Raw genomic sequence first — 27,763 nt, forward strand, 5'->3', positions numbered from 1 at the left:
TGTTACCGCTTTTCTTGTGAATCTCTTTTCACATCCCCCCCTTTTTTTATATCACCACCCCCCATCATGTAAGGTACATGGCATTAGAAGTAATAGTAATTTAAATGCTTGCACTAATACCCATTGTGTTTTTAAACACCATCTTGTTGACACTATGCCTCATGAAAGGTGACAATCTAATCACTTTGATAAAATGAAGACTTGAGACCAGTATTGAATTCCATGCTTCTATATACAATATATACCAACTAAAAGGAAAATGAATATCACCTCTCATTCAACAGAAGCATTAAGGAGGCCATGGATCAAAATTTGGTTGGCTCAGCAGGGACTGACCAAGGTTCGATCCATGTATGGGGGGCTGGTTGTATAGAAGTCGATCTACCAATTTGACTTCTGAACAACCAGCCTGTCAGGTTTTTCCTGAATGATCAGTGCCATCAGCAACACTGATCAGTGTGTTCTGATAGCGGGAAGGTTTCTCTCTTGCAAAACACAATCGCTCAGTGGGAAGAATGGGGGAGTCGGCAATTTTTTATTTTTTTGTTCAACCTGCTGGTTGGATGAAAAAAAAAATTATTATTGTATTGCCAGCTTTAGCTTCATTATATTTATGCAGTCTTATATTACATATTCAGAATTGGGGAGAGCTAAATTCTAAGCTACAATTGCTGGTAAAAGAAAAAAAAAACTTGTTCATTCTACTTGTATATAAGCTGACCAATTCTATCACAGAGGTAACGGCTATATTCTTTGTTTATTCTTTGCCTTTTCTTATCTTACCTCCCACCCACGTGTAAAAGCCTCATTTATTTTTAAGAAAATTTAATTTCTTACTAAGGTGGCACTTTATTTTAAAGTTAACTCCAAAAACATCTATCTAAAGCAAAAATTCAATTTACCAATTATTAGATGTAGTGGCTGCCCTGGTTTTCTTTCTTTGACTTTTTTCCTTTTATTTTTACCTGGTATTCTAGCCAGTAAGTCTGTTATTTTTCAATACTTTAACAGACCAAGCTGTCCAGCAAAATTGGCAGTTATAGGGTTTGGACAAACCTTTTAACAATGACAGAGGTGCTTACATTGATTAGCTTTTAAAACCATTAAGCCAAAAGAAAAAAAATCTGTTTCTGTAACTGCTCAAAAAGTGTTAACTGGAGTTAAACTGGAACTTCACTCTGTCAATCAACATTAACTATTTTTAACCCTTACACTGCTAGCATTAGTAAATAAATAGGAAGGTGTATTACCAGTATATTTATTTGTTTTCATTTTTTAATCAATTTCTTCAGTTACTCCTAGTTTCTATGCCTAGGCAAATGATGTCATACGTCCCAGTAGTCTTCAAGAGGGGTTTTCACATCTAAGTACACCCTCCTGCTTGCATTCCTGAGTTAAGGCCACACAGTTTCCAGGGAGTAAATGCTACATGAATCGTCTGCCCTTACGCAAGATGGCCACGGCCGGAAATGCTAGGGAGGGTTTTTCAGAGGGATTTCTAAAATGAAATAAAAGCAAAAAAAAAAAGCATGGAGACTTGAACAGACTGGAGTGTTTGTTTTGAACACTAAAAATTAATTAAATAGTATTTTTGTTTTGTGGCGTTCAAATCTGCTTTAAGCTTAATTTGTTAGTCAAGTCCATCTAAATCTGCTAGTGCATCTATAACACTACCCTCTCCTCAAATTAGCAATGCTGCTGTCCAGTGTTGTCTCTCTTGCTCTTCCATTCAATGAGGGGCCACTTCATTACTAGCTAGATAACAAGGGTACAAAAAAAACTGAAAAAAAAACCCCTAATGCAACAACATTTATGGATTGATAAGCTATATATTTTTCACACTGCAGAAAACGCTGATATGCTTTCACTGCAAATTGGAAGGCCTAAAGTCTGTCTTGTGTTCAAATAATTCTTGGGTTTTATGTATTTCTTCAACAAGGAACTTTAAAAAAAAGCTCTGTCAAATTATGAAACTTAAAGCTGCAGACAGGTATGATGTACAGACACCCAGAGGTGCACATCACCTGCAGCAGCTTTTTTTACCTCCTGCTTCACCCAATGCTGGGTAGTTCTTATAGGCAACATGTCAACTGGATGGACTTTTGTGTTTTTTCAGCCAGACTAACTATATAACTATGTAACATTGTCTGCTGAAACTTGGTCTGTCTTCCTCATCTGCTCCCCTTGTTGCATAACTTCATCACTATGATTGGCTGCTTAAGTGGCATTAGGAATGTGGAAGGGGCAGGCAAGCTCCAACTCTATCCAAAAATGCCAAAGATCTGCCTGACATTTACCCAGTCTTCTTAGTGCTTGTATTTGCCCAGTCTTCCCCCAACTGCTTTCCCTCCATATTTTCAGTCATCGACCACTACATGATTGGCTATCTAAGTGGCAATAGAAATGCACAAGAGGCAAGAAAAGACAGACAAAACTTCAACAAAATGCCAAAGCTTTGCCTGTTGGAATAACCCAGGATTCAAGTGAAGCAGCAGGTACTGTAAGCTGCAATAAGTGTGTGCAGGGACCTCTTCATGCATATCAGCAGCTTTTTGTTTCCCAAACGTGAAGGTGTCCCTGTAAAGTTGAATACTAATATGTCTTTTTCTTTGCTGATGTTTCCGTATGAAGGATCATCACTTGCTATGGTCACCTTGTTCCTTGAGCTTAATTACATTTTCCTCTTTGTTAGCTTTCATCCTTGTAAAGGTATATAATCCTTATCCTTGCATTATGCATACTGTGATTTACACAAATGCTTAAAATAGTTAAATTTTTTAATTATAAGATTTGATTGCAGTAACACACCTACCCTTGAAAAGCCGTAATGTAATAAAAATATCATTAAGCCTCTTATTAGTGATAGTAAAGTGTTTTTCTTTGTGCCTTTCACAATGTCAGATGAAGTTGGTGTCTCGTGGGAGGGATTGCTAGACAGTTTTTTTCTAGTTAAAGGGAAAGGTTTCTACCATTTAAAGTGAATTTGTTAATATTTTTAAAATGTATATCCATGCTTGCAAAGTAAAGGATTAATACTTGGCCTGCGCTGGCAATCCATACTGTATTTACCAGCTACATTTTCTGAAACATCTTCATTATCTGCCATACTTCCCGGCGTGTCAGATCAATTGCTGACACTTCCTGGTGTGTCAGAACAATTGCTGTGATCTGTGGTTCCCCTCTTTTTGGCCATACAATGGTTGAAATTCAGCTGGTTCAGCAGGAACCGTACAAATTTCGATCCATGTGTGGCTGTTCCTGTTCATGAAAAACTGATCTATCAATCTGTAAAATATGTATCTAGTGTCTCAGGGTGTGTTTTCATTTAGGGCTGATTTATGAGCAACTATGCCCAAAACAAGCAATCAAATTTAAATCTCATTTGTTTCTCTTTTGCGCCATTGTTCATAATTTGTTTGCTTAAATCAGCTCCCAGCAATGCTAAAGAGAATGCTCAAGCTGCATGCAGTAAGATGTGTTGGTGGTGTATTGCAGAGGAGAATTCAGAATTCAAATATTAAGTAAGGAAAAGTGTATGGTGATACCTTGGTGGTATTAGTGCACTGAAGCATATTTGTTATAGGTTTGGCACGTAGACACAAAAAAAATCAATAAATAATGTAATTGTGGTTTTGGAAGTGTTGCCAGGTTGAAATATAGGTCAGTAGTTATAGCAGTAGATATACTGTACGCGAGAGGTACAGAGTGGTTGTTGATCTGTAGCTATTGTAGCTTCTAGTATGATCATGTAAAACATGGCAGAAATGTTCTATCATAATCTTTCAAACACAGCAGTAGTTTCTCGTCTGATTAGGATTCGGCTGGCATCCAGTCAGTATTTGCAAGTCTTTCACAGAGCTTAATTTTTAGCTCAATCACTTTCTAGCTAATGAACCAATCATACATCACTTCATACATACTCAAACATCTGGGGAGGAGAAGCAATTTTAACTACTGCCTCTAAATATCTACTAGCATGTATGTTTTCTTTTTGGTTGCCTATTTTTTTTTTTTTCATTGTTTGACAAGATTCCTCTTTTAACTAAAGATAGAGTATGGTTCTGTTTCCTCATTAACCAGTTGAGCATTTGATATCTGTGCATACAGGTTGCAATACACTTGGAAAAATGCTAGTTACTCTAAACAACTACATTCTTTTTGGACCAGTTGAAATCTCATATTTTTACCTCTTGAAAGGTTCACATGTACAACCTGTTGCTCACATGCTTATCAGCTACTTTAGTATAAGGCATTAGACTAAGTATGTGAATGGTAAATTCTACCGACATGTTGATCATTCATTAAAACTGATATAGTGCATGTTATACACTTTTGTGTTACCAAAGTTTCCATATAAGTAAAACTATTTCCACATGTTTGGTATCTGTAGTAGTTAGAGCACAGATTTATTTTGTGTGATACTTCCAATAACATATTGCTTCCTGCTTACTATCCAGTAGAACATTTCTTGGTATATGAATAGATCAATCACTTAGGTCAATGGAGTCATGAACCCCCTTTGTCTAAGTACAAGATAAACCCTATAGAAAAATAAAATCCTTACAAATGATAGTCCTTGTATTAAATGCTATACCAAATGTATCATCCATTGACTTTCAAAAATGTTTGCTTAAAAGATAAGCCATCATTCTTTTTCAGAAATGTATGGAAAATGCTTCATCCATTGTTTAATTTAATGTTCCAATAGCTTTGCTCGCTCTGGAGAATTGTATTTGCTCATTGTATTTTCTGCAAATTTGGGAAATATTTCTGATTTCCAAAGACCTGCATTCGTATTGGATACTTGCAACTGTAAATTAGCTTATTTGGAATTGCACTTGGGTTTTAAGCCCTGACCCATTTGCCATAAAAACATCACTTTTCTAAACAATAAGACTTTTTTATACAATGTGGGTGTCTAAAGGGTCTGCCTATTCAGGAATGAAATGTCTGTTGTGTAAGTCCCAGTACTCTGCCTGCCATGAACCCAAGTCTCTACTTAGGCTGCTCTGCAATATCAAAAAATTATACCTAATATATAAATATATTCTCCATACACACTGCTATCTGATCATGTTTCAAAGTGTCTCATTTTCAAATACACTCCCATATAAAAACAATAAATAATAAGCTTTGTTAAAATCCCTAAAAAAAACAAAAACAGAAAATAAATGTACATAAAGGGCTATTAAAGTGCAACTTGAATAATCAAATAATAGTTTAAGCTTGTATAAAATGTCCATCCACAGACACAACCACAGAGAAGTGTCCACTAAGGATCCAATCAATATTGAAATGGATGTGCAGTTCAGTAATTGTTCAAAAAGTTCATCCATGGTAACTAATCCGTGGTCCAACAAAGATCAACTTTGTGTTTACATCCACGTGTTATTCCTCCTAAAAGTACCTATGAATTGGTGAACTACCAAATACATATGATCTTAATTTTACAAAGATAAATGCTGTCCCCATTCAAGATATCTAGGATACGTATCTACGATTCACCTTCCTTAAGATCATTTTACTCCACACAACTCCAATGTTCAGTAGGACAGGAAAAACAAAGAAAAAACTAGGCTAAAAACTTACATTTTCAGATGCTACACTCAGGACTGCTAATGCATCCAGTGTCTTTTTTATCTTCTGGTCTTCTTATAGTATACCTCCATAAGTAATGACATCAATGACTCTGCTCAACGCATTTCATGACCCAGGCTTTGACATGAACAGCCTATATGTCAGTTGTAATTGAAGTGTAGCAGGTTGATTTGCCTCTTGGCTTCTTATATCTCGTGAGGACTGCTTAGGGGTGGCATCTCTGATCATGTTCACCAGTTGTATTCATCTATATCAGAGTTGTTCTAACACAGTACGTTATCATAAATAAAAGGTAAGACATTTTGTCTTCTCTTTTAGAATAAACAATATTTTCAGTATATCCAAGTAAAGAGATTAGCAGATTTAATAACATTTGCATTTGTTGTAATGTAGCTATAACATATACCACTTTTCCTTTATATAACTGCAGGTTATCACAAGAGCAAAGATGACATTGGAAGTGAATTGCTTTTTGGGCACAAATCAAGTTTAGTAGAATCAGAGTGCATTATGTAAATTCTGCGTAAAAACCTGAAATGAATCAATTTGCAAAAAGTCCATTTGCAGTCTAATTTTCCACTTCACAACACCTTAACGTAAAGAAAGATCTGAACAGTGTGTACTGAATGAGAAAGTTCTCCAGATCAACTACATATCATGACTTTGGTCTGTGTGGGAACTGTATATTGCTTAAAACAAGTTTGTTTCTGGGGAAAAGGGGAGAAAAGCACAGCTATTAAATGTACCTGAGGTGACTGCACATACCTGCAGCAACCTCTCAATCCAGCTTGTCATAACAATATACTGATAGCTGAAGAACATCCATAGGAGTATGGACCCAGCCATAGAAATTGAGGCCACAGCACACATGCACAACAGGCTTTCCTAGCCAAATCATTTTAAGGGAAAAAAGAGAGTCACATACAGCTGCACAGTGACATTTTCTACGGTGGTCCTGAAGATATTTTCGATGTAGATTAAACTCATGTGGGTATCAGGAACTGTAAAGGACACGTTCACTAAAGCCTAAAGTGGTTGTAAAGCATTGTCTTATTGAGGCAAGTACACATTATAAAGGGATATGCTTTGTTCATATTTCATGTCTGAGCTTTACAACCACCTTAGAGAGGAACTTGCTGAGTTTAAAAAAAATGAGTCCCTGGGGTCCAGTGCTGTTCCCAGCACCACCATCTTGGATTTGGGATCTGGCTGTAACTTCAGTTGTAATGGAAATGTAGCAGGTTGTGTTGCAATTGTAACTGAAGTGTAGTTGTAATTTAAGTGTAGCAGCAAGTTGGAGTGGGTACCTATTCAAAATCTAACCACCCACTGTGAAAATAAAAAAAATAAATAGAAAATCAGTGATGGAGACAAGGGTAGGGGAGGAAGATAAGTGGCACTTTCACTTTTGAATGAAGGTCCACTTCCCAGGCATGCATGCCTAGACATGAGAAGGCACTTAAACAAAACACCAATCAAGTGCTAAAAAGATTCTACATTTATAGTGTGCCGAAAATGTAAGTGTTAAATATTATCTGAACCTATAGTAGAAAACCCCACACTTAAATGAAAAGACTACATACCCCAACATATATTTTGGTGCCTCAAATGTTAGACCTGTTCCTAGGTATATTTGACCCTCTGATACCAAAAATGACACCAATTTTTCCCTATCAGCTCTAGTTTTTAAGATACAGCATAAATGCCATATACCACTCTTTACTCTGTTTGCCCATCAAAAATCAGGATATTTTAATAAAGTATTTGAATCTCTTTGTAGCATGAAAGAAACACATAAAAACAAGCCATAACTTCTATGGTGCTCGATCTGCAAAACTGAAACAATGTGATTGGCGATATAAATACACCTCCTATACGATCATAACTATAGAACAGTTAATAGCTTACACTTTAGAGTCCAGTGTTTCCAATGAAAAATCACAGGTGGAAATATGTAAACACTCCCACTATATTTGCTAATGTGTACGCAAAAACACAAACTAAGTAACAGAAGAACACGTTGATCAGCAAGATCTTTTCAAAAACTGACTAAAAATTATATAAATTCGACAATATCTAAGGAATCAGAATTGATGCAGTCTAACCAGTGAAGAATCAACACCCCAAATAGCCCCAAGAACAGGTCTAAAAGGTAAGGCGCCAAGAAAAAATATTTTTTTGTTGGGCTGTGTTAGTAATTTGGTTGTAAATAAACACTGATTTAAGTTTTTAAAACAAAACAAATCTGTTATTTCACTGACGTTAACATAAAGTCAAAAGCAACACAGTGATTCAAAAACTACAAACCTGTTTCTATTCTGGGTACAAAACTTATGCTATGCTGCCTCTTCCTAACATAGATCAGACCCTAATAAGTTGTTAAGCTGTTAGTGATAACTAGCACATACAGTACAGCTGCAAAAGGAGCAATATGTCAAGAAAGTCGAAATTTTTGTAAAACAGGAAATTATGTTGGTATGTTTTTCTTTAATTTTAGTACATTTTCAAGGGTTTTTTTTTTTAATATTCATACTTCTTGTTTTCCTGTTGTATATGTTGTTATACACGTTTACACTTTTTGGAACTCTTGTTTTTTAGATATGCCCCCTTGAGCTTCATTTCCCCCTACTTAACTTTTTTTCCTATCTTTAATTCAACATGGCCTTCAACTATATAAAGATACTTAATGGTGGTCATGATAAATTCCCTATTCATTATTACCATTATCTAAGTTGTAAAATGCTTTTGCCAACTTACTAGCTGTTGACAATAGTATGTCTAGCTGGACCATGTTTAAGTATTACAAAACCACATTTGTCAATATTCTCTTTTCCTGATGGCTGTATCTTTGTCTTTATTGCAATGTTTTTTTTTTATAGATGTTATATACTTGATATGTTATGGTTCATGTCCTAGAGGCAAATAGGCTGTTCACTTTGAGGGGAACTTGCTCTTTGCGAGGGAACTGTTACCAGAGCTTAGTAAATGTGGTGAAATTCACATTGCAAAGAATATCCGATCATATGCAACGAAAATATTAAAAATTCACTAAGAACTGGGGAAAAGTTCAACTTCCCTTGCTAAGTGGTGAACAGTCTGTTTGCTTTTAGTAGAGCAACACCATTATTTACAATATACTGTGTATGTGCATAATGTGAAGAATGCAAAAATAGGCAGGAACACCCAAAATGTTCAGGTGAAGACGAGCAAAGTTGGATAATATGACAGAAAAATCACACTGTTGGAGTTTCTAAAACTGAAGCTGAAGGCAGAGACAGCCTATCAGGCTCATGCTTAAAACTAAAATATAGTTTGTAGGTAGACTGCTTATTTAATAAACCTATGCTAGTGGATGTATAATGGTCTGAAGGCCTCAACAACAACATGCTTCAGGATGAGTGAAATTACATCACCTCAGATATGAATCTGGGCAAGGTACGGGTTAACGGTAGGGTTTAGTAATATGATTGTGGGACATACTATGGCTACACATTTCTTTTCCATACTAGAGTATGTAATACCCATTAGTCCATTTTTTTGCATTGCTTGACAGATCAGATTTCCATAAGCAGACTTCAAATGAGACACAACTTACCCTAAAAGATGTGGAATAATATTTCCTGTTTTTTTTATTTTGACATGAATTCTGTAACAATTTTCCCTTAGAGGGGAGATCCGATGTACAAGCTGCCTTAACATAAGCAAAAACATAAATTAAAAAATTAGACTTCATATTTCATCTTGCTACTTTATCTGAACAACATGAAAATAATGCCTTAACCATCTCTAAGAGAATTATTTCCATTGCTGGATTATTTAACTTTTTTCTTATAACTTTTCACTGCAGAGACAGGTATTTAAATTAGTGTTAGGCTATAAAAGAGTTAGTGAATGAAGTCTTAAATAGCAAACTGTAGAAAGAATCACACTAAATAATGTTAAGGTGTTGGCGAGGGAAATTTTTTTTTTTCATGAGTTTAAAATTAATCTAGCTGGGCACCAAATAGGTCCCTTGCATATAAGAAGTAATGGTGTTAATAAAAGCATAGAAGTAATTTACAATGCCTTTTACCAATTTATCTTGCAGAGACCTTTATTTATTTAGAAAGCTTGCATGTGATTTTCTTAATGTATTACAAGAGTTACAGAAGGTTCACTGATTATTTTGATTTGTTGGTTGATTTATCTGTGAACCTGTATCAGTTGAATTTTTACAGCATATACATTGCGATAGAAACAGCGAAAATTGACGGCAGACTAAAGACTAAGTGGTCCATTGATTTTCCTCTTTTATTAACTTGTTATAACTTTTTTGTCTGAGTATTTTTGCCCAAGCGTGTTTGAATCTACTTATTGTTGACTGACTACCCATGTTGGACCACTATTCCAAGCACCAACTACTGCTCTTTTGGTGTAAAGTACTTTCTAAGGTTAGTTTTTAACTTTCCTCCAGCTAGTGGGAGGTCATGTCCCCACGTTCTTGATCTTATATTGAAAATACAGCCCTCCTAAACCTTATTCGCACCTATAATGTATTTAAAGTTGTCAATCCCTTTCCCTTCTCTCCTCAAGACTCTACATATGAGGTTCCTGAAGTCTCTCCTGATTTGTTTTATCCCCCAGACCTGTCACCATTTTTGTTGCTTGCCTCTGGACTCATTATCAATGTCTCCAAAACTGGATAGCAAGGTCTCCAGAACTGGATACAGTATTCTAAATGAGATGCAATGAAAGATCAATATGGGAACCTCTTTCCTCCTGCTGGTGATCCCTCTAGTAATACATTCTAGAATTCTGTTCACTTTTCCCACTTCCTAGTAACACGATTTGCTCATTTTGCAATCATCTGCTGTAAATTTCAGAAATCTTTTTCCTCTCTAGTTCCGGCCAACACTCTCAGCATTATACTTATCTAGGGATTATTTTTCCCTAAATGCATTAATTTACTTTTAGTAACATTGAACTGCAGTTTCTACTGCTTTGACCAGAAATGCCAAATCATGTTACATGTTACAGACACCTCCAGAAATATCCATCTTTTTGCACAAAGCAGGAACAAAAGAGCAAGCATAAGTAACCACACCTAAGCAAAAATGTTAAACTATATTACTCAGAAAAAAGGGACTTTATATGTACCTCACAATGGGATATACAACAAAAAACTATAAAAAATTATATATTAATCCATCCAGTTAAAATAGACATTTTACATAAAAACAATGAATATCACATCTAGCACCATCATACAGTCTTTTAAATTCGTGATGAACAAACAATAAGCGTATAGGATCGATGTGTTTCTTTGCATTTGCTTCTTCAGCATCCACGCTTGAGATGGAACACTAGAATTAATAAAAATAAAATTCAAATAACATCTTAATTTGCATAGAACCAGCAAAGAAAATAGCAAAAGTCGGGGTTGGGAAAAAAACCCCCAAAAAACAGTCATATGCTCATCCAAGACTGGGATTTTTTTTCTCCAACCCCCACTTTTGCTATTGTTATATATATATATATATATATATATATATATATATATATATATATATACAGTCAGGTCCATAAGTATTGGGACATCAACACAATTCTAACATTTTTGGCTCTATACACCACCACAATGGATTTGAAATGAAACGAACAAGATGTGCTTTAACTGAAGACTGTCAGCTTTAATTTGAGGGTATTTATATCCAAATCAGGTGAACGGTGTAGGAATTACAACAGTTTGCATATGTGCCTCCCACTTTTTAAGGGACCAAAAGTAATGGGACAGAATAATAATCATAAATCAAACTTTCACTTTTTAATACTTGGTTGCAAATCCTTTGCAGTCAATTACAGTCTGAAGTATGGAACGCATAGACATCACCAGACGCTGGGTTTCATCCCTGGTGATGCTCTGCCAGGCCTCTACTGCAACTGTCTTCAGTTCCTGCTTGTTCTTGGGGCATTTTCCCTTCAGTTTTGTCTTCAGCAAGTGAAATGCATGCTCAATCGGATTCAGGTCAGGTGATTGACTTGGCCATTGCATAACATTCCACTTCTTTCCCTTAAAAAACTCTTTGGTTGCTTTTGCAGTGTGCTTTGGGTCATTGTCCATCTGCACTGTGAAGCGGCGTCCAATGAGTTCTGAAGCATTTGGCTGAATATGAGCAGATAATATTACCCGAAACACTTCAGAACTCATCCTGCTGCTTTTGTCAGCAGTCACATCATCAATAAATACAAGAGAACCAGTTCCATTGGCAGCCATACATGCCCACGCCATGACACTACCACCACCATGCTTCGCTGATGAGGTGGTATGCTTAGGATCATGAGCAGTTCCTTTCCTTCTTCATACTCCTCTCTTCCCATCACTCTGGTACAAGTTGATCTTGGTCTCATCTGTCCATAGGATGTTGTTCCAGAACTGTGAAGGCTTTTTTAGATGTCGTTTGGCAAACTCTAATCTGGCCTTCCTGTTTTTGAGGCTCACCAATGGTTTACATCTTGTGGTGAACCCTCTGTATTCACTCTGGTGAAGTCTTCTCTTGATTGCTGACTTTGACACACATACACCTACCTTCTGGAGAGTGTTCTTGATCTGGCCAACTGTTGTGAAGGGTGTTTTCTTCACCAAGGAAAGAATTCTTTGATCATCCACCACAGTTGTTTTCCGTGGTCTTCCGGGTCTTTTGGTGTTGCTGAGCTCACCGGTGCGTTTCTTCTTTTTAAGAATGTTCCAAACAGTTGTTTTGGCCTCTCCTAATGTTTTTTCTATCTCTCTGATGGGTTTGTTTTGTTTTTTCAGCCTAATGATGGCTTGCTTCACTGATAGTGACAGCTCTTTGGATCTCATCTTGAGAGTTGACAGCAACAGATTCCAAATGCAAACAGCACACTTGAAATTAACTCTGGACCTTTTATCTGCTCATTGTAATTGGGATAATGAGGGAATAACACACACTTGGCCATGGAATAGCTGAGAAGCCAATTGTCCCATTACTTTTGGTCCCTTAAAAAGTGGGAGGCACATATGCAAACTGTTGTAATTTCTACACCGTTCACCTGATTTGGATGTAAATACCCTCAAATTAAAGCGGACAGTCTACAGTTAAAGCACATCTTGTTTGTTTCATTTCAAATCCATTGTGGTGGTGTATAGAGCCAAAAATGTTAGAATTGTGTCCATGTCCCAATATTTATGGACCTGACTGTATATGTGTACAGTGTGTGTATGTAAATAAGATGTTGTTTGGATTTTATTTCTTATTAATTCTAGTGTTGCAACTCGAGCGTGGATCCTGAGGAAGCAAATGCAGTGAAACACATTGATCCTATACGCTTATTGTTTATTCATCACAAATTTAAAAGACTGTATGATGGTGCTAGACCGTGATGTTCATTGTTTTTATGTAATATGTCTATTTTAACTGGATGAATTAATATTTATATTTTTTTTATAGTTTTGTGTTGTATATTTATCCCATTGTGAGGTACAGATAAACTCCTTTTTTACTGAGCAAGATAGTTCCACATGTTTGCTTAGGTGTGGTTACTTATGCTTGCTCTTTTGTTCCTGCTTTGATTGAAAGTTTGGGATGGTACCACAATGTGAATACTTCTAACTTGGCTCCTTATCACACATGGTCTCTTTCTTGCACCCTTTTGCACACTTTTGTGTCATCAGCAAAATCCATACCTTATGGGCCAAGCCTTTAGTTATAGCACTTACAAACAGATTTAAGTAAACAGGACCTAGTTCAGAGCCTTGTGGTATACCACTAGAGATTGGTATCTGTGCCAAATGAATCCAATTTACAGCCACACTTTGATATCTATCCCTTATCTAACTACGTATAGACTGAACCACCCAAGGGGTTAAATCCTAGCTTGTACTCGATCATTATTTGGAACTGTAACAAATGTCTAAAACATATGTAATATAGTCACAAAATTCAGTCAGGTTAGTCTGACATGATCTGCCCTTGGTGAAGCCCTGTTGCTTTGGGTCCTGAGAATTGTGGGATTTTAAATGATCATTGATCCTTATTTTTAAGAGTGATTACATAAATTTACCTACAACAGATGGTAAATAAGCTGGTCAGTAGTTGCCAGCTTCTATCTCGCTATCCTTTTTGTGGATAGGCACAATCTTAGCTGTCTGCTAGTCATGGAGAATGTTTCTCATTGGAAGAGTTTGATTAAATCAATCACTTAATGATCCTAACAGCTATACATCAAAGTTGTCTTAGAACTCCGTGATGAAAACCATCAGGACCCATTGCTTTATTTATTTAGCTTTAACCAAGCCAGTTCCTCTGCTACCCCTGTCTGTTGTCTTGGTTTGTTTGGAGTAGTACTACGAGGTGTGCTGAAAACTGTAGAATAGTGCTAAGCACTTTTTTACATTGGATTTGCTTTCTTGACCCTGGTTATTGGATTGAACACAAGCACACGTAGTATGGCTACAAAGTCAGGTCTAATGGCTTCTGGTCACAACTATGTAGTGGAAGGGCCTGTCTGTCTACTAATTAATTGGATAGTCTGTTTTCAATAGAAAACACAAGACATCTTAAAGGATGTTCCAGCATCACAGAGAATCGCAATCCAGGATCACCAGGTTACTGACAAAAAAGAGTAGACCGATGGCATGGATACAAAAGTGAATCACTTATCTGACCTCCAGTGTAACAATCATTCCACCCACTGAGCGCTTGTGTAAGGAGCATTCTTCCCACTGAGCACCAATGTAAGGAGCATTCTTCCCACTGAGCACCAATGTAAGGAGCATTCTTCCCACTGACCACTAAGCGCTTGTGAATGCACTGTGGTTACTGAGGGGAAGTGCCAAGTTGTCTGCTGTGGCGCTCTGGAGAAGGTTCCAGTGGTCCAGATGAGCCATGATTCCTGAAAATACCATTTTCGCATGTGATCTGTGCTGTTCTTTCAAATTACCAGCAAAGAGTTCTGGTGAGGGATTTAATGTATCTGATGGTAGAGGATATATTTGCGGTGGAACCTTAAAGGAATGCAGGACTTTTTTTCACCTTATTTCAAATAAACAGTATTGAAAATATTTTTCATCTTTTGCACTTTATAAAATAAGAGAAGATTTGTACATTCGTGATTTGGGACTGTTTTATTTGTATTGACACTGTGCGCACGGGACACTTTGAGGGTTATTGCACTTTATTTAATTTGCACCTTTTAGCCCACGTGCACTTTATTTTTCATGAAATTGTACGATTTATACATTTGATTAATTTTATGTTGTAATTTATGTATATATGAATTTTGGTTGCACTAATTAATTATTATTAGACGTATCTATAATGCCGCGCTCCTACTATAAATACTTAATAATGTATTGTATATCACTCATATACATCAATAAACTAAATAAATTAATAATAAATATTAATAAAAATCAATAAATTAATTAATGTGATATAGTGAATGAAAAATCAAATCATGAATATGCTAAATTGTGCCATTAGTGCTCAAACAATATTGTCCATGCCATATTCCAATTTCATGATTAAATAAAGAGTCTTTTATATCTTTGTGCAAAGGTGCATACAGAAATGAACAGTCTTATATATCTTTGTGCAAAATGTGCAATGTGCAGGTGAACTCCTTAATCCCTCTTTCCAGGTGCCGTGTAGTCTCAATATGTGCTCACCTTAATATTTGCCCAAATAAATTTAGGCAAATAGACTTGTAGTCCTTCTAGGACTGGTGGGATAGTGCTCCTTTATGCAGTATTCCAGATGGATGTGCAGACCTGCTCAGATCCTCCTCCTATAATCTCCTCTTAAATCATCCACGTGGCCACTCATAGATAGATTTTTGAAAAGGTGGTATTAGTATCTCCTATTTCCCCTCCTGGGGACACCTCCTTCTTATATCCACCTTTCCTCAATGTTGAGTATATAGATCAGATGGAGAAAAAAAAGACCATGGTGTCTTATCCTTTTGAATAAGCGTATTTATTGCTACCAGATGCGGTGATACAAGCATATGAGGCACTTATCTTATGCAGATATGCAGAGCTGGTGATTCCCTCTGCCTCTCTGTCTGCCTCTGCTAGAGTCGCCGAGCCTCTCCGATGCAACGTCGTGACGTCAGAGCCCCTCCCGTACGCGTTGCGTCACAGGGTCACGTGACTTCATCAGGGGGAAAATTCCCCCTAATGAAGTCATGTGACCCTGTGACGCAACGCGTAGGGGAGGGGCTCTGACATCACGACGTTGCATCGGAGAGGCTCGGCGACTCTAGCAGAGGCAGACAGAGAGGCAGAGGGAATCACCAGCTCTGCATATCTGCATAAGATAAGTGCCTCATATGCTTGTATCACCGCATCTGGTAGCAATAAATACGCTTATTCAAAAGGATAAGACACCATGGTCTTTTTTTTCTCCATCTGATCTATATACTCAACATTGAGGAAAGGTGGATATAAGAAGGAGGTGTCCCCAGGAGGGGAAATAGGAGATACTAATACCACCTTTTCAAAAATCTATCTATGAGTGGCCACGTGGATGATTTAAGAGGAGATTATAGGAGGAGGATCTGAGCAGGTCTGCACATCCATCTGGAATACTGCATAAAGGAGCACTATCCCACCAGTCCTAGAAGGACTACAAGTCTATTTGCCTAAATTTATTTGGGCAAATATTAAGGTGAGCACATATTGAGACTACACGGCACCTGGAAAGAGGGATTAAGGAGTTCACCTGCACATTGCACATTTTGCACAAAGATATATAAGACTGTTCATTTCTGTATGCACCTTTGCACAAAGATATAAAAGACTCTTTATTTAATCATGAAATTGGAATATGGCATGGACAATATTGTTTGAGCACTAATGGCACAATTTAGCATATTCATGATTTGATTTTTCATTCACTATATCACATTAATTAATTTATTGATTTTTATTAATATTTATTATTAATTTATTTAGTTTATTGATGTATATGAGTGATATACAATACATTATTAAGTATTTATAGTAGGAGCGCGGCATTATAGATACGTCTAATCAATTTACATATACACAATTAAGTGAGTTTGTGAAAGTGCCAGCGCACCTAACACAACAGGTAGTTCACTACCACCTATTGCACATATTATACTGAACATCTGAGACATAGAGGCTCACAAGTATTCACTTTTTAATTGTAAATTAATTATTATTAATTTGGTCGGTGGTAGTGCTTTTTTAACATTTTAGGTATTTTGAAGTGGTGTTTACATCATAGAGATAGCAGCTGCATCGGTTACCATTTTTTTTGTTTTCTGTGCGGCAGTTCTGAATTTTCTCCATTTTTCCCTGTTGTGTATGGATATTTGTAAATTGGGACATGGCACCTACTCATTGCCCCTGAGATACAGTCCTTTTTTCTGTATGGATTTCTGAGAAAACTAATGTGTATAAAAAGCTTTTGTTTGTTTTCCTAAAGTATTTAGCCATTTCCTTCTCTTTTTTGTGCTTTGGCAGCACTGATAATGTGTTGGCCTTCATTTGTCTTCATTTGTCTGTTTTTTCTCCTTTGCTATCCTACTGTAGTAAACTATATTGTTTTTTACTTCCATTCACTCCTGCTAATTTGCCTGACATATAATCTAGCTGCCTCCAGGATGGTAGACTTAAATACTGCCCACTGGCTACAGGCTCCTGTCATTTTACTCTAATCTTTTGATTTGTTTTTTTTTTTTTTTGCTTATAAATTCACCCATTTCAGCAATATTTGTCCTTTCAAAATCCAAAACTTTTTTTTTTTTATATGATTTTTCAGTTCTTGTTTTAATATCAATCTAAAGACACTGGTAATCAGTAGAACCCAAATTTTCTCTTGCCTCCAAATCAGATAATTGTCCCCAATTTGTCAGTACTAGCTCTAGAAAATGATCTCTTCAGGTTGGGCTTTTCACTAACTGTTTCAGGGAAAACCCTCTAAGGGCCTTCACCATATGTCTGCTTTTGCTTGTTAATGCACTTTGAAAATTGCAGTTAGTGCTCGGCATGTTGAAGTCATCCATGAATAAAACCTCTACCTTCATTGTCATTTGAGTAATTATTCAACAAACTATCATAATCCCTGGACTGTCCTGGCAGTCAGTATACTACACCAGTGCTAAGGGAAGATCCCTCTCTGGTGTGAAGTCAGACCCCGAGAGTTTCAAATTGTTTATTTTTCTAATTAAAATTACTCTTATGTTTTGACATAAATGGTAACTCCACCTCCCAACTTTCCTACGTTGTCTTTCCTGTATATGTGGTCCTGGTTATAGTTCTTTCCCAGTCATTTGAATCCAACAATGAAACAAAGGCCTAAATATAATAGCTGCTAGCTCACAAAGTTTGTTGCGTAAATTATGAGCATAAGTGTGCATGACGTTACAAACTATGTTATCAACTGCTGAATTTTTAGTACCAGTCTTTAATTACATTATCTACCCATCAGCCAAGTCCTTAGCAAAACAGACCGTCACATTTGTTTTTACCTGCAGGGTACAGAAATGTTCCTCATCAATTAAATCTCTGCCTCCATTTCTCATTTTAAATACATGTCCAAAAACTCCTGAATTTCATAATAAGTATCCCATAAGTACATAACTCTGGGAAAATTCATTGCTACCGTGGTATACAGCAACATTGACATTGCACTCTTGACCAATTTTCTTGACATATGTAAAAAGCACCTCTTATCTCTCCTGACAGTATCATCAGGGAAATGCCAACTTCTGAGATTTCCTCATTTCTTGCTTGAAAATCTCTCTAACCTGTTGGGTTTTTCTTTGCCAAAAAAATAATATAAAAAATGGCAGTAGCTTTACATAAAAGCAAGACTCCTATCCTTCAAAATAAAGACCTTCTTAATGGTGTTTTTTTTTTCTTTTCTTTTTTTTTCCTGGATTGTCTTTATTGTACAAATGTTATCTTGTTATACCTAGCATTCCTTTTTTTCTTTCAAATGCAACTATGCTTAAATGTAATTCTGAATTTTATTCCCTTTTAAGTCAAAGCAATAAGGAATACAAATTAGCTTTGAAGTAGTTTTCTTTTATTATAACAAATCATTGGTAACGTTTGGTTCACAAATAGCAGACCTGAGTATTATTTTTCAGTATTTGTTGGAATACTTGCTGGATGAAATGAGCTGTGGAGCATTCCCTGTGGAGCTTTTATCTGTTGCTTTGTATACACAGAACTATATTTAATACTCCTGAAGGACACTCCTGATGATGTTTGCTAGGAAGTGTCTGGGTATATGTGGATCACAGCATTTTTGTTTTGCCATTATCTGGATCGTTTGACACATTGAATGTTTATACTTCTACTTTTCTAGTCTTTTCTTACATTCATGCCAAGGGTCTCTTATTTCAGAATGTTCTAGATTCCACTCTTCAAAATGTAGAAAACTAATAAAGAAAATGTGTAAATAAAAAATAACTATGGCTAATGTCACACTTGCATGTCTGTCACAGGCAACAACACACTAGTAAAAGGATGGCTATAGAGGGAAAAAAACACTCAGTAAGGGAGTCTCTACCTTGATGGTCATAACAGCAAGATATTGCACCCTTGCTGGCTGAAATACTGCAGAATTTCCCTTGCCAGTGAGGAAGGGACACCTTGCTTTCTCAAAGTAATGCACGGTTATGTTTTGCTGGGGGGTTTTTTTCCCTTTCTAGTCTTAGATAATGAGTTTATGTGAAATCTCCATTAAACACTGTAAATAATAATGTAATTATGAATATATTTCAGTTAGAGCTGTATCTTCCCATAAATTCCTGTTCTATAGATACCATAGTTGCCACAGGGAATATTCTATTAATTACATCTTCTTTACTGTATAACAGAAGTCTTTGCTGAGAATCCTCTTTCAGACAGTTCCGTGTCAGAGTTTATCTAACAATGGGACAGACCTGTTGGCTTCCCAAATATGCACTTCAATGGATACCTCATTTATGCAATGAAGGTGGCCAGTCGTTCATGAATACTTAGTTTCCCAGGAAAAGGTCAGGAACTGGCATGCTTAAATTCTATAAAGGGTGTGCCAAGATTTGCCTTAAAGGGGGTTGGTGTATGCTAAATACAGGGGATTTTAAGTTAGTCAATTATGAAAGGAAATAGACTGGCCAACCAATCAGAGATACTCTATGAAAATTAATGGAGGAGAGGTCTATAACTATGGACACGAGAGAGAGAGAGGTTCTCTTTGGAACACCAGAGGAAGGGAATGGAACTTTTACGTCCAGTTCCATGGTGGTTATGGAATATATCCCTTGCACTTATATCTAAATGTTTGTCTTATGTCTTTTCTGTATCACTGTTTGTATTTTGTAATATGTTTGAGCTTTCTTAATAGCATTTCATTTATGTAACTAGATAGATTGTTTGTGTTAGTTTAGACCTCCATCCTATTCACCAATAAATTTTGGTTGTTGTGTTAAACCTTTCACTTCTGGGTAAGAACTCTTCATTTACCAAATCATATCAGAGAAATATTATATTTCATAATCTATAGATTTGGTCAACACTAGTGATTCTGTGTCTAATTATCTAAAAGATTGAGTGGATTTTGGGTCTTATTTCCAAAATGACAGAATAATAGCTGATTAGTATTAATTCCGATGTCAAACAGGTAGTACAGAAAATACAGTATTACCATGGTTTCATCACATCTGTCATTTTTGCTGTACAATGCAGTCTGTCTATGTTAAGCATGATAGATTAATAAATTAACTTTGTCTTTTTTCATTTTAGGCAAGCTAGTCTAAATGAAGCAGCAGAATCCTACTACAAAATGGCAGCAGAACTGAGACCCAATGTAAGTGTGCTGGATATTATCACTTAAACAATATTATTGTTCATGTAAAAATTTTCCTAACCAAATGTGCACTTCAGAATTTAATGCTTGACCTGTTGCTGCATCAACTAGGCACATAGACTTTAGCTAGCAGATATATGAACATGTCTATTTTTAATTTGAAAATGTAGCTTTCCTAAACATTCTGGTTCAAGGCATGAGCTGTGTGGGGCACGGTATCAAGCATATTATAGCCATACAAAAGAAAAATGGTGTTGTAAATTGGGTCTGATGCATGGATAGTTTTCATTTGAATTTTACGCAACATTTGTTTTTGTGTTGAAAAAGCTATTTAAAAACTCTGCAGATACACAAGACAAAAACGAATATAGTTTTTGCAGTCATAAATGCATAATTGAATGTATTTTCTTAATTCAAGCAGTGCAGGTACGTAGATTTAACGTGATATCAGCCTCTTTCAGTCACTGTACAGCAGAATTCAGATTGGGGGAGGGGAAACATCATAAGCAGCCAACCAGTTTATATGCTGACAAAGGCGAATGCTGACAGGAGGAGAAAGCAAACAGAGAAATGCGCCTGTCACTTTTCTGCTTCTCCTTTACTGTTCAGTCACAGGTGAGGGAGGGTGGGGGTCCTTGACAGTCTGGCCATCATTCAGTCCAGAATACCAAGGACATCTAATGATTGGATACAAACTGTGGGAAATAGCTCCATAATAATGGTAAGTATTCCAGTAAAAGCTCTTTTTTATTTTATCTTTTAATTGGCGATTTAATTTTTTGACTGAAGTTCTGCTTTTGAAATTTGCAGTTCAGTTGTGATGTGTTTCCTTTTGATACCTTGCATATGGGTGTCTTACGGAGCAGCAAGATCTTTGAAGGAGAGTCTTCAGAGGGTGATCACACAATTCTAGCTATATATTAGCTGCACAGGATGTTATCATTTTACAACCATTGCATGAATGACTCCACCCAAAAGTATAATAAGTTATAAGCAATGTTGTCTTACTAATCTCTACTCGTTTACAGTTGGTTTGAAATACTTAAATTTTAAGATATTTCTCCAGCTAACTGAGGATGAGGTGAATGTACCTGGGTTTGGTTTGAGGTAGGTTCAGCAATCATCATGAAAATTCAGGTGCTAAAACCTAACCCCGTTAAGTTAGTAACCCCGTTGAAGTTAGTAGGAGCCAAATGTTAAAAAAACAGCAATAATCATTTTCTAGGCTATAGGCAAATTTCAAACAAATGGCATGAAGTGTTGGCCATGGTCCTGGGGAACGTGTACCAATGCAAAAAAAAGACATTTTAAAAATTGTGTTTATCTGGGAACAACAAATTTAGTAATGCTTAATAGACAACATTAAAATTGCAAAGTTTCTTTAAATAGCATGCTTAGAGGTACACCTTGATATCCACAGAAGTGGTGCATCTGTACAATGTATATTACAGTAAAACTGACATTTTCAAGGCGCTGGGCCCTGCCATTGGGAGAAGGCACACAAGTTTCTTATGTATACAGATTTAGGGGATCTTTAGTCCTAAGTGGTTTAAGTGGAGAAAATTGGTCTTTCATTTGTCTACATGTTTTGTAATTCCTGGATTGAGTTATGTAAGTTTCAAAGTGTGTTGGGAGGGATAAAACCTCTAATCTTGTTTCTGGTGGCCAGCAGGCCATTTGTGCAGGTGTGCACATCCCTTATAAACAAGGGTATAGCAGTAGTTCTGAACTCCATCCAGGAGACAGGAAGTTCCCTGCCCAGGCCAGAATGTGGGCAAATTTAGAGAGAGCTGAAGGAGCCATGAAAAAAGCGCAAAGCTTGCACAGGAGCACAGCTTTGTTGTGAGTTGGTCTGAAGAACAACCAACAGACCTGAACAGTAGTGCTGCTAGAGTGAGCTAGGGAACTAAAGTTGTTTAGTTTTATGTTTGAAGTGATGTTGCAAAAACTCCTGCAAGGGAAACCTTTCATTTTACGGTACTTCTACTTTCTTAAGAATAAAAAAATGTGGGCCAACTAGCCCTAAATAGTATTTCCTGGCTGGAATGAACTCATTGGCAATGCACTACTCTTGAGTGAAACCCCCTAGAATGTCACAAAGGAAATGTATAACTCCCTGCTGTTTCATTCTTTTTGTAACAAATGGCCAGGAATTCCCCTCATCTATACAAGACCCATATCCAAGATAAAGGTCTAATACAGATGTTAATAGGTGACACCATGCAAAAAGAAAATTAGCCTGTGGTTCCCCTAAAAAGACATACTAGACCATTATACTTAATACTGGTTACTAAGGATGCAGCAGGTGCCAGCACCTACTGCTTTCCCAACAACCATTGACAGAAATCTGTCATATATAATAGCAGAAGAAAAACATGCTACTCTAAAGGACAGTAGGCTCCTAACAAATTAGCAAAAAGTCTGGCAAGAGGAAGAATGGCTGAACAGGCAAAGCACAGTCTGAACCAAGAGATTATCCTCATTGCTAACCTCTTTTTGTACAACACAACTCAGCACTTCTACTAAAACTAACTTTTTACTGGACAATTTTCAGCAACTTTTTAGCTCAACTGTAACCAAATTAGCCGTCGAGTTTATATTGCCATTGCACAAACAATTGAGTACTGTCCGTGATGCTTTGTATTTGTGCTTTTACACTAACATCCAAATTTTCAGGACATGCTTTCAGGGCGTATCCCCTTCTACAAGGTTCAAGCAGTAGTAATACACAAAGTTTTAGCTATATGTTAACACAATCTCTAAAGGGAAAAAACATACACATCAATCATAATAAAACTTGGATAGTTCATGATATAAGCCAGGGAGAGGGCTTTGGACTGGGAAAGGGGAAAGAGTCATAGAGGTGACAGTTGACATAAAACTATTGGATAGTGGTTTAAAAAGCTGAGGTCCACATTTAATGCAATGTCTTTTGTTTCAGATAGAATTCCTGTTCTTAGTTCAAAAGTTTTCCTTTCCTGAGTAGTTTTGAAGTTCTCTTTAAGAACTAAAACTTTCAAATCTTCCATGGTGTGGTCTGGTTATGAGAAATGGTGTCCCAGAGGTGTGCAGAAATCATCTTCCTTATGCTCTTTAATGGTGTGTCTGTGTAAATTCATTCTTGTTTGTAATTTCTGTCTTGTTTTGTCAACATAAAATCCCTGATTACATTTTTTGCATTGGATGAGGTACACCACATTACTGGAGATAAAGCAATATGATCCTGTAATATTGAAGGTCCCTTTTGCGTGTGATGATTTTTAATGGATTGATTTGGCTGAGCAACTTGCAGTGTTTGTTTTTGGTTTTTTTCCAAAGCTTGGTTCCTTTATTTGTGACATCATATTCAGAATAAAGTTTCCTGCTGATAAGTTTATGTCTGAGCTTGAATGGTTGCATGAAAGCTAGCATTGGGGATTTTTGGAATACGTCTTTCAGCATTTCATCCTATATTATTATGGGTTGCAAATCTTTGCTTATCTTTCTTATCCTTTCCTGTGCTGCATTATATGTGGTTACTGTTCATTGTATTGTAGGAGATTTTTTCGTATGCTTGTCTAAGCTTGTGTTTGACGGTTTTGTCCTTGTAACCTTTCTTATGGAAGGAGTCTGAGATTATTCTGAGATGTTTATTTCTGTCCTCTGGGTCTGTGAAAATTCGGTGGTATCTGATGGCCTGGCTGTGTATGATTTCCTGTTTGGTGTGCTAGGGATTGAAATTGGAACTGTAGAGATAGTTGCATCTATCAGTGAATTTCATGTATATTGAAGTGATTGATTTATTGAGATGGATACTGTGGTGTCCAGGAAATTGATATGTGTATTTGAATAGTCCATCTTTAGGTTGATTGATGAGTGAAACGTGTTGATCAATGAGTACATTTTTTTTTTTTTTTAGATTTTCTTCACATTCTATCCATATGTTGAAAATATTAATTTAGTGATACTATCTGTATCGCTTTTGTTGTATGATGTTAAAGAATGTGTCTTCTAGGTCAGTCATAAATAAGTTAGCATTATGGGATCCCATTTTACTTTTGCTCCTAGATTGTAAGCTCGAAAGAGCAGGGCCCTCGAACCCCTCGAGTATTGTTTTGTTACTGTATTGTCTCATGTACTGTCCCCCACTATAATGTACAGTGCTGAGCAAACCTTTTGGCGCTATATAAATACTGTATAATAATAATAATAATACTTCCTATAGAAGTGCTCATACACTGAAGATGTCATTATTGAAAGTAAAGTAGTTGTATTTAAGAATGAATTCAATAAACTGTATAACATCCTCAGCATTGTATTTGTGGTCTGTGCTAGAAAATGACTTCAAACCCCCAACCATGATATATTATCTAAAAGCAGAAGCCCGAGAGAATAAAAGGGTGGTTGTAGCAATTTTTTATGTTGCATGATGTTTGCACAGTCTTTTTTAACATGCAGATTTAAAAAAAAAACAAACACAATCTAATATCCTTTTTTGTAAAATAGAAAAGGTGATATTGCGCCAAGTAAGTAGATACAAAACATGTCAAGATTTAAAATTGTGCACACCTGTGAAATGGCAATAAACTATGGTACCTAAAAATCTCCATAGGTGACACTTTAAAAGCCTTTACAGGTTACTAGTTTAGAGATAAATGTAATGTCTAGTGGTAGAATTATTTCTCTCGCTCTGATTTTTGTGACAATACCTCACATTGCAATCACTTTTCACAAATGCGTGCTGGACCTTTGTACATGGACATTGGGGACAGGGACACTTTACATTTTTTTTAAGTTTATTATTTATTTTGTTTACATTTTTTACACATTCTCTTTAATTTTTTTATTTTTCATTATCAATGATATTGCTGTCAAAGGGGATGATGGCATATGGCAGCAGGAGGACGGGGGCCCTTTCCCAGCCCTGTAAAAGTGATTGGGCTGCTGTAGAGCTGCTTGGATCACTTTTATCTGAAAGCCGGTCACTGGATGAAAATTGGATACCAATCCTAGTATACCGGTCACTAGATGAAAATTGGATACTAATCCTAGTATACCGCTTCCACCCGAAGCAGTATATATATTGCCTAAGGGCTGTAAGTGGATAAGGTTTTGATTGATGTTTATATCTTTACTAAGGTGATCTCCTCATTTTCTGTTGAAGAGAAAAATCATTGTATTTTTGTCCTTGTTTGGAAGATTTCACAACAAAAGTTTTTTCCCATTCAACACTTAAAAAAGAAAAAAAAGCTTGAGTTTAGCTATAACTTATTTATTCAGGTGGCAGAAGGAGAAAGAAATGTCATGTGGAGGAATGTCTTAAAATGTTGGCCAGATGCTCAACCGAGAGTCAGAGTAGCGGCTTGCATACAAAGTGGATGCTCTATAAATAGCCATATTTGCTGTTCAAAATAGTATAATAGAACTTTTGTCAAAAGGATTGAGGTTCATAAAAGGGAAAGGGTCTTTAAGAATAATTTTGAATGTCTATGTATTTAATCTTTCTGTAAATGTTTAAATATTTGTGATGAAAATAGTATGTAATTACTTTGTATATAATTTTCTTTTACACATTTCTTTTATATTATTATCCATGGCTTTACTTATTTTAGTTTTCAAATGCAACTACTCATAAAATATCATTCTCCCTTGTATTTCCTTTTAAGTCAAAGCAATAAGGAATACAAATTAGCATTGAAATAGTTTTCTTTTATTATAACAAATCATTGGTAACGTTTGGTTCACAAAAAGCAGACCTAAGTATTATTTTTCAGCATTTGTTGGAATACAGCTTGGATGAAATGAGCTGTGGAGCATTCCCTGTGGAGCTTTTATCTGTTGCTTTGTATACACAGAACTATATTTAATACTCCTGAAGGACACTTCTGATGACCTTTGTTAGGAAGTGTCTGGGTATATGTGGAGCACAGTATTTTCAACTCAAAGATAATTTATTTAACGTATTGGAGTGACTTGGCTGTAGACTGGATGACAACACAGAATTCAGTTATTACTTGCAGTTTGTCTTTGCAAGTAGGCATTCATTAGGATTTATGGCGTTACAACTACACATTTTGCAATAATACTAATGAACGTTGGTGTCTTCAGACAAAAACATACAATTGGTACATACTCATTCGTTTTCACTTAAAAAAATAAATTAATTAATTAAAAAAAAGGAATCAATAGATTTCCTTTCACCAATTAATTCGACAGAATTCCTACATTTTCAGGTTGTTACCAGAACAGGAGATTAATGGAAATCATCTTAAAGGATGACATCTAAGAGGATTTCCCCTCACCTTGTGTTCTGCATCTGGTAGTAGAAGTAAAGGGCTATCTCTAGAGAGGGGTCACAGACAGCAAAAACACAGGTGTCTTCTCTACTCTAAAACTAATCTTGAAAATTTGTTTTAGAATTCTTATCTTCCCTTGGTATACCTGGTACAGACTTCTTGGAGCCTTCCAAATAAAACCGAAAAATGGAATCTCTTGCTTTGAAGAATAATTTTTTCTGTTGGTTTCCTTCAACTGTGGATTTCAGCTCTCAATTGATTTGTTTACTGCTAAAGCCTAGTACACACTATCAGAAAATCAGATGAAAAATACCGCTTTTGAAGCGATCATACGATAATCTGATCATTCGTACACAGCTTTCATCTGAAATTATTCAAAGGGGCAAACATGAAAAAAAATTTCGTACAATTTTCATTTAATCAGTACAGTATTCGTTCGAAAAAAATTGGAAGAGCAAGACCACACATGCTCAGAAACAAAAGAATACGAGACTAGCATGCAAAAAAACAAAACAAAAAAAATGACCATCATTCGTCTGATATTTTCATTGTGTGTACCAGGCCTAAGTTCAAAGCAAAGTAATGCAGATAATTTCCTTTTAATCCAAGGCCAAAAATGTTAAACATTTTTAATCAAAAACAAAAAAAACCCAGAATGCTTGAAAATGCAGTAGTTCAGAAAACTACTGGATTTTTTTTTTTTTTTAACTTCGCTTCCCTGGACTTTAACAATAAAATCATTATGATGTTTTATTAAACCGGTAGTTGCAGTGAAGAAAACTTTGGCAAAATTAGGCAAAGCTAATTTTTCTGACTTCTAACTGAGGTCAATAAATAATATACAGTATATATTATTATTATTATACAGGATTTATATAGCGCCAACGGTTTGCTCAGCGCTTTGCATTATAGTGGGAGACAATAGAGTAACAATACAGTTCAATACAAGAGGGTTAGGAGGGCCCTGCTCCTTGGAGCTTACAATCTAAGAGGTATATATCTATATATTATTATTATACAGGATTTATATAGTGCCAACAGTTTGCTCAGCACTTTACAATA

The 27,763-nt window shown here is 36.1% G+C and overlaps 1 protein-coding gene across 1 annotated transcript in view; it reads left to right on the forward strand.

Moving 5' to 3' along the window:
• TMTC2 (transmembrane O-mannosyltransferase targeting cadherins 2) overlaps positions 1-27,763 on the forward strand; it is a 420,955-nt gene that overhangs the window by 370,650 nt on the left and 22,542 nt on the right. Inside the window, exon 11 of the mRNA XM_089652348.1 lies at positions 20,363-20,426. Within this exon, the coding sequence (XP_089508474.1) occupies positions 20,363-20,426 (64 nt within the window). The remainder of the gene's footprint in view (positions 1-20,362; positions 20,427-27,763) is intronic.

This window comes from Staurois parvus, unplaced genomic scaffold (genome assembly GCF_062004578.1).
Source record: "Staurois parvus isolate SC_StPar_1 unplaced genomic scaffold, SC_StPar_1.0 ptg000025l, whole genome shotgun sequence".
Classification (NCBI taxonomy): domain Eukaryota; kingdom Metazoa; phylum Chordata; class Amphibia; order Anura; family Ranidae; genus Staurois; species Staurois parvus.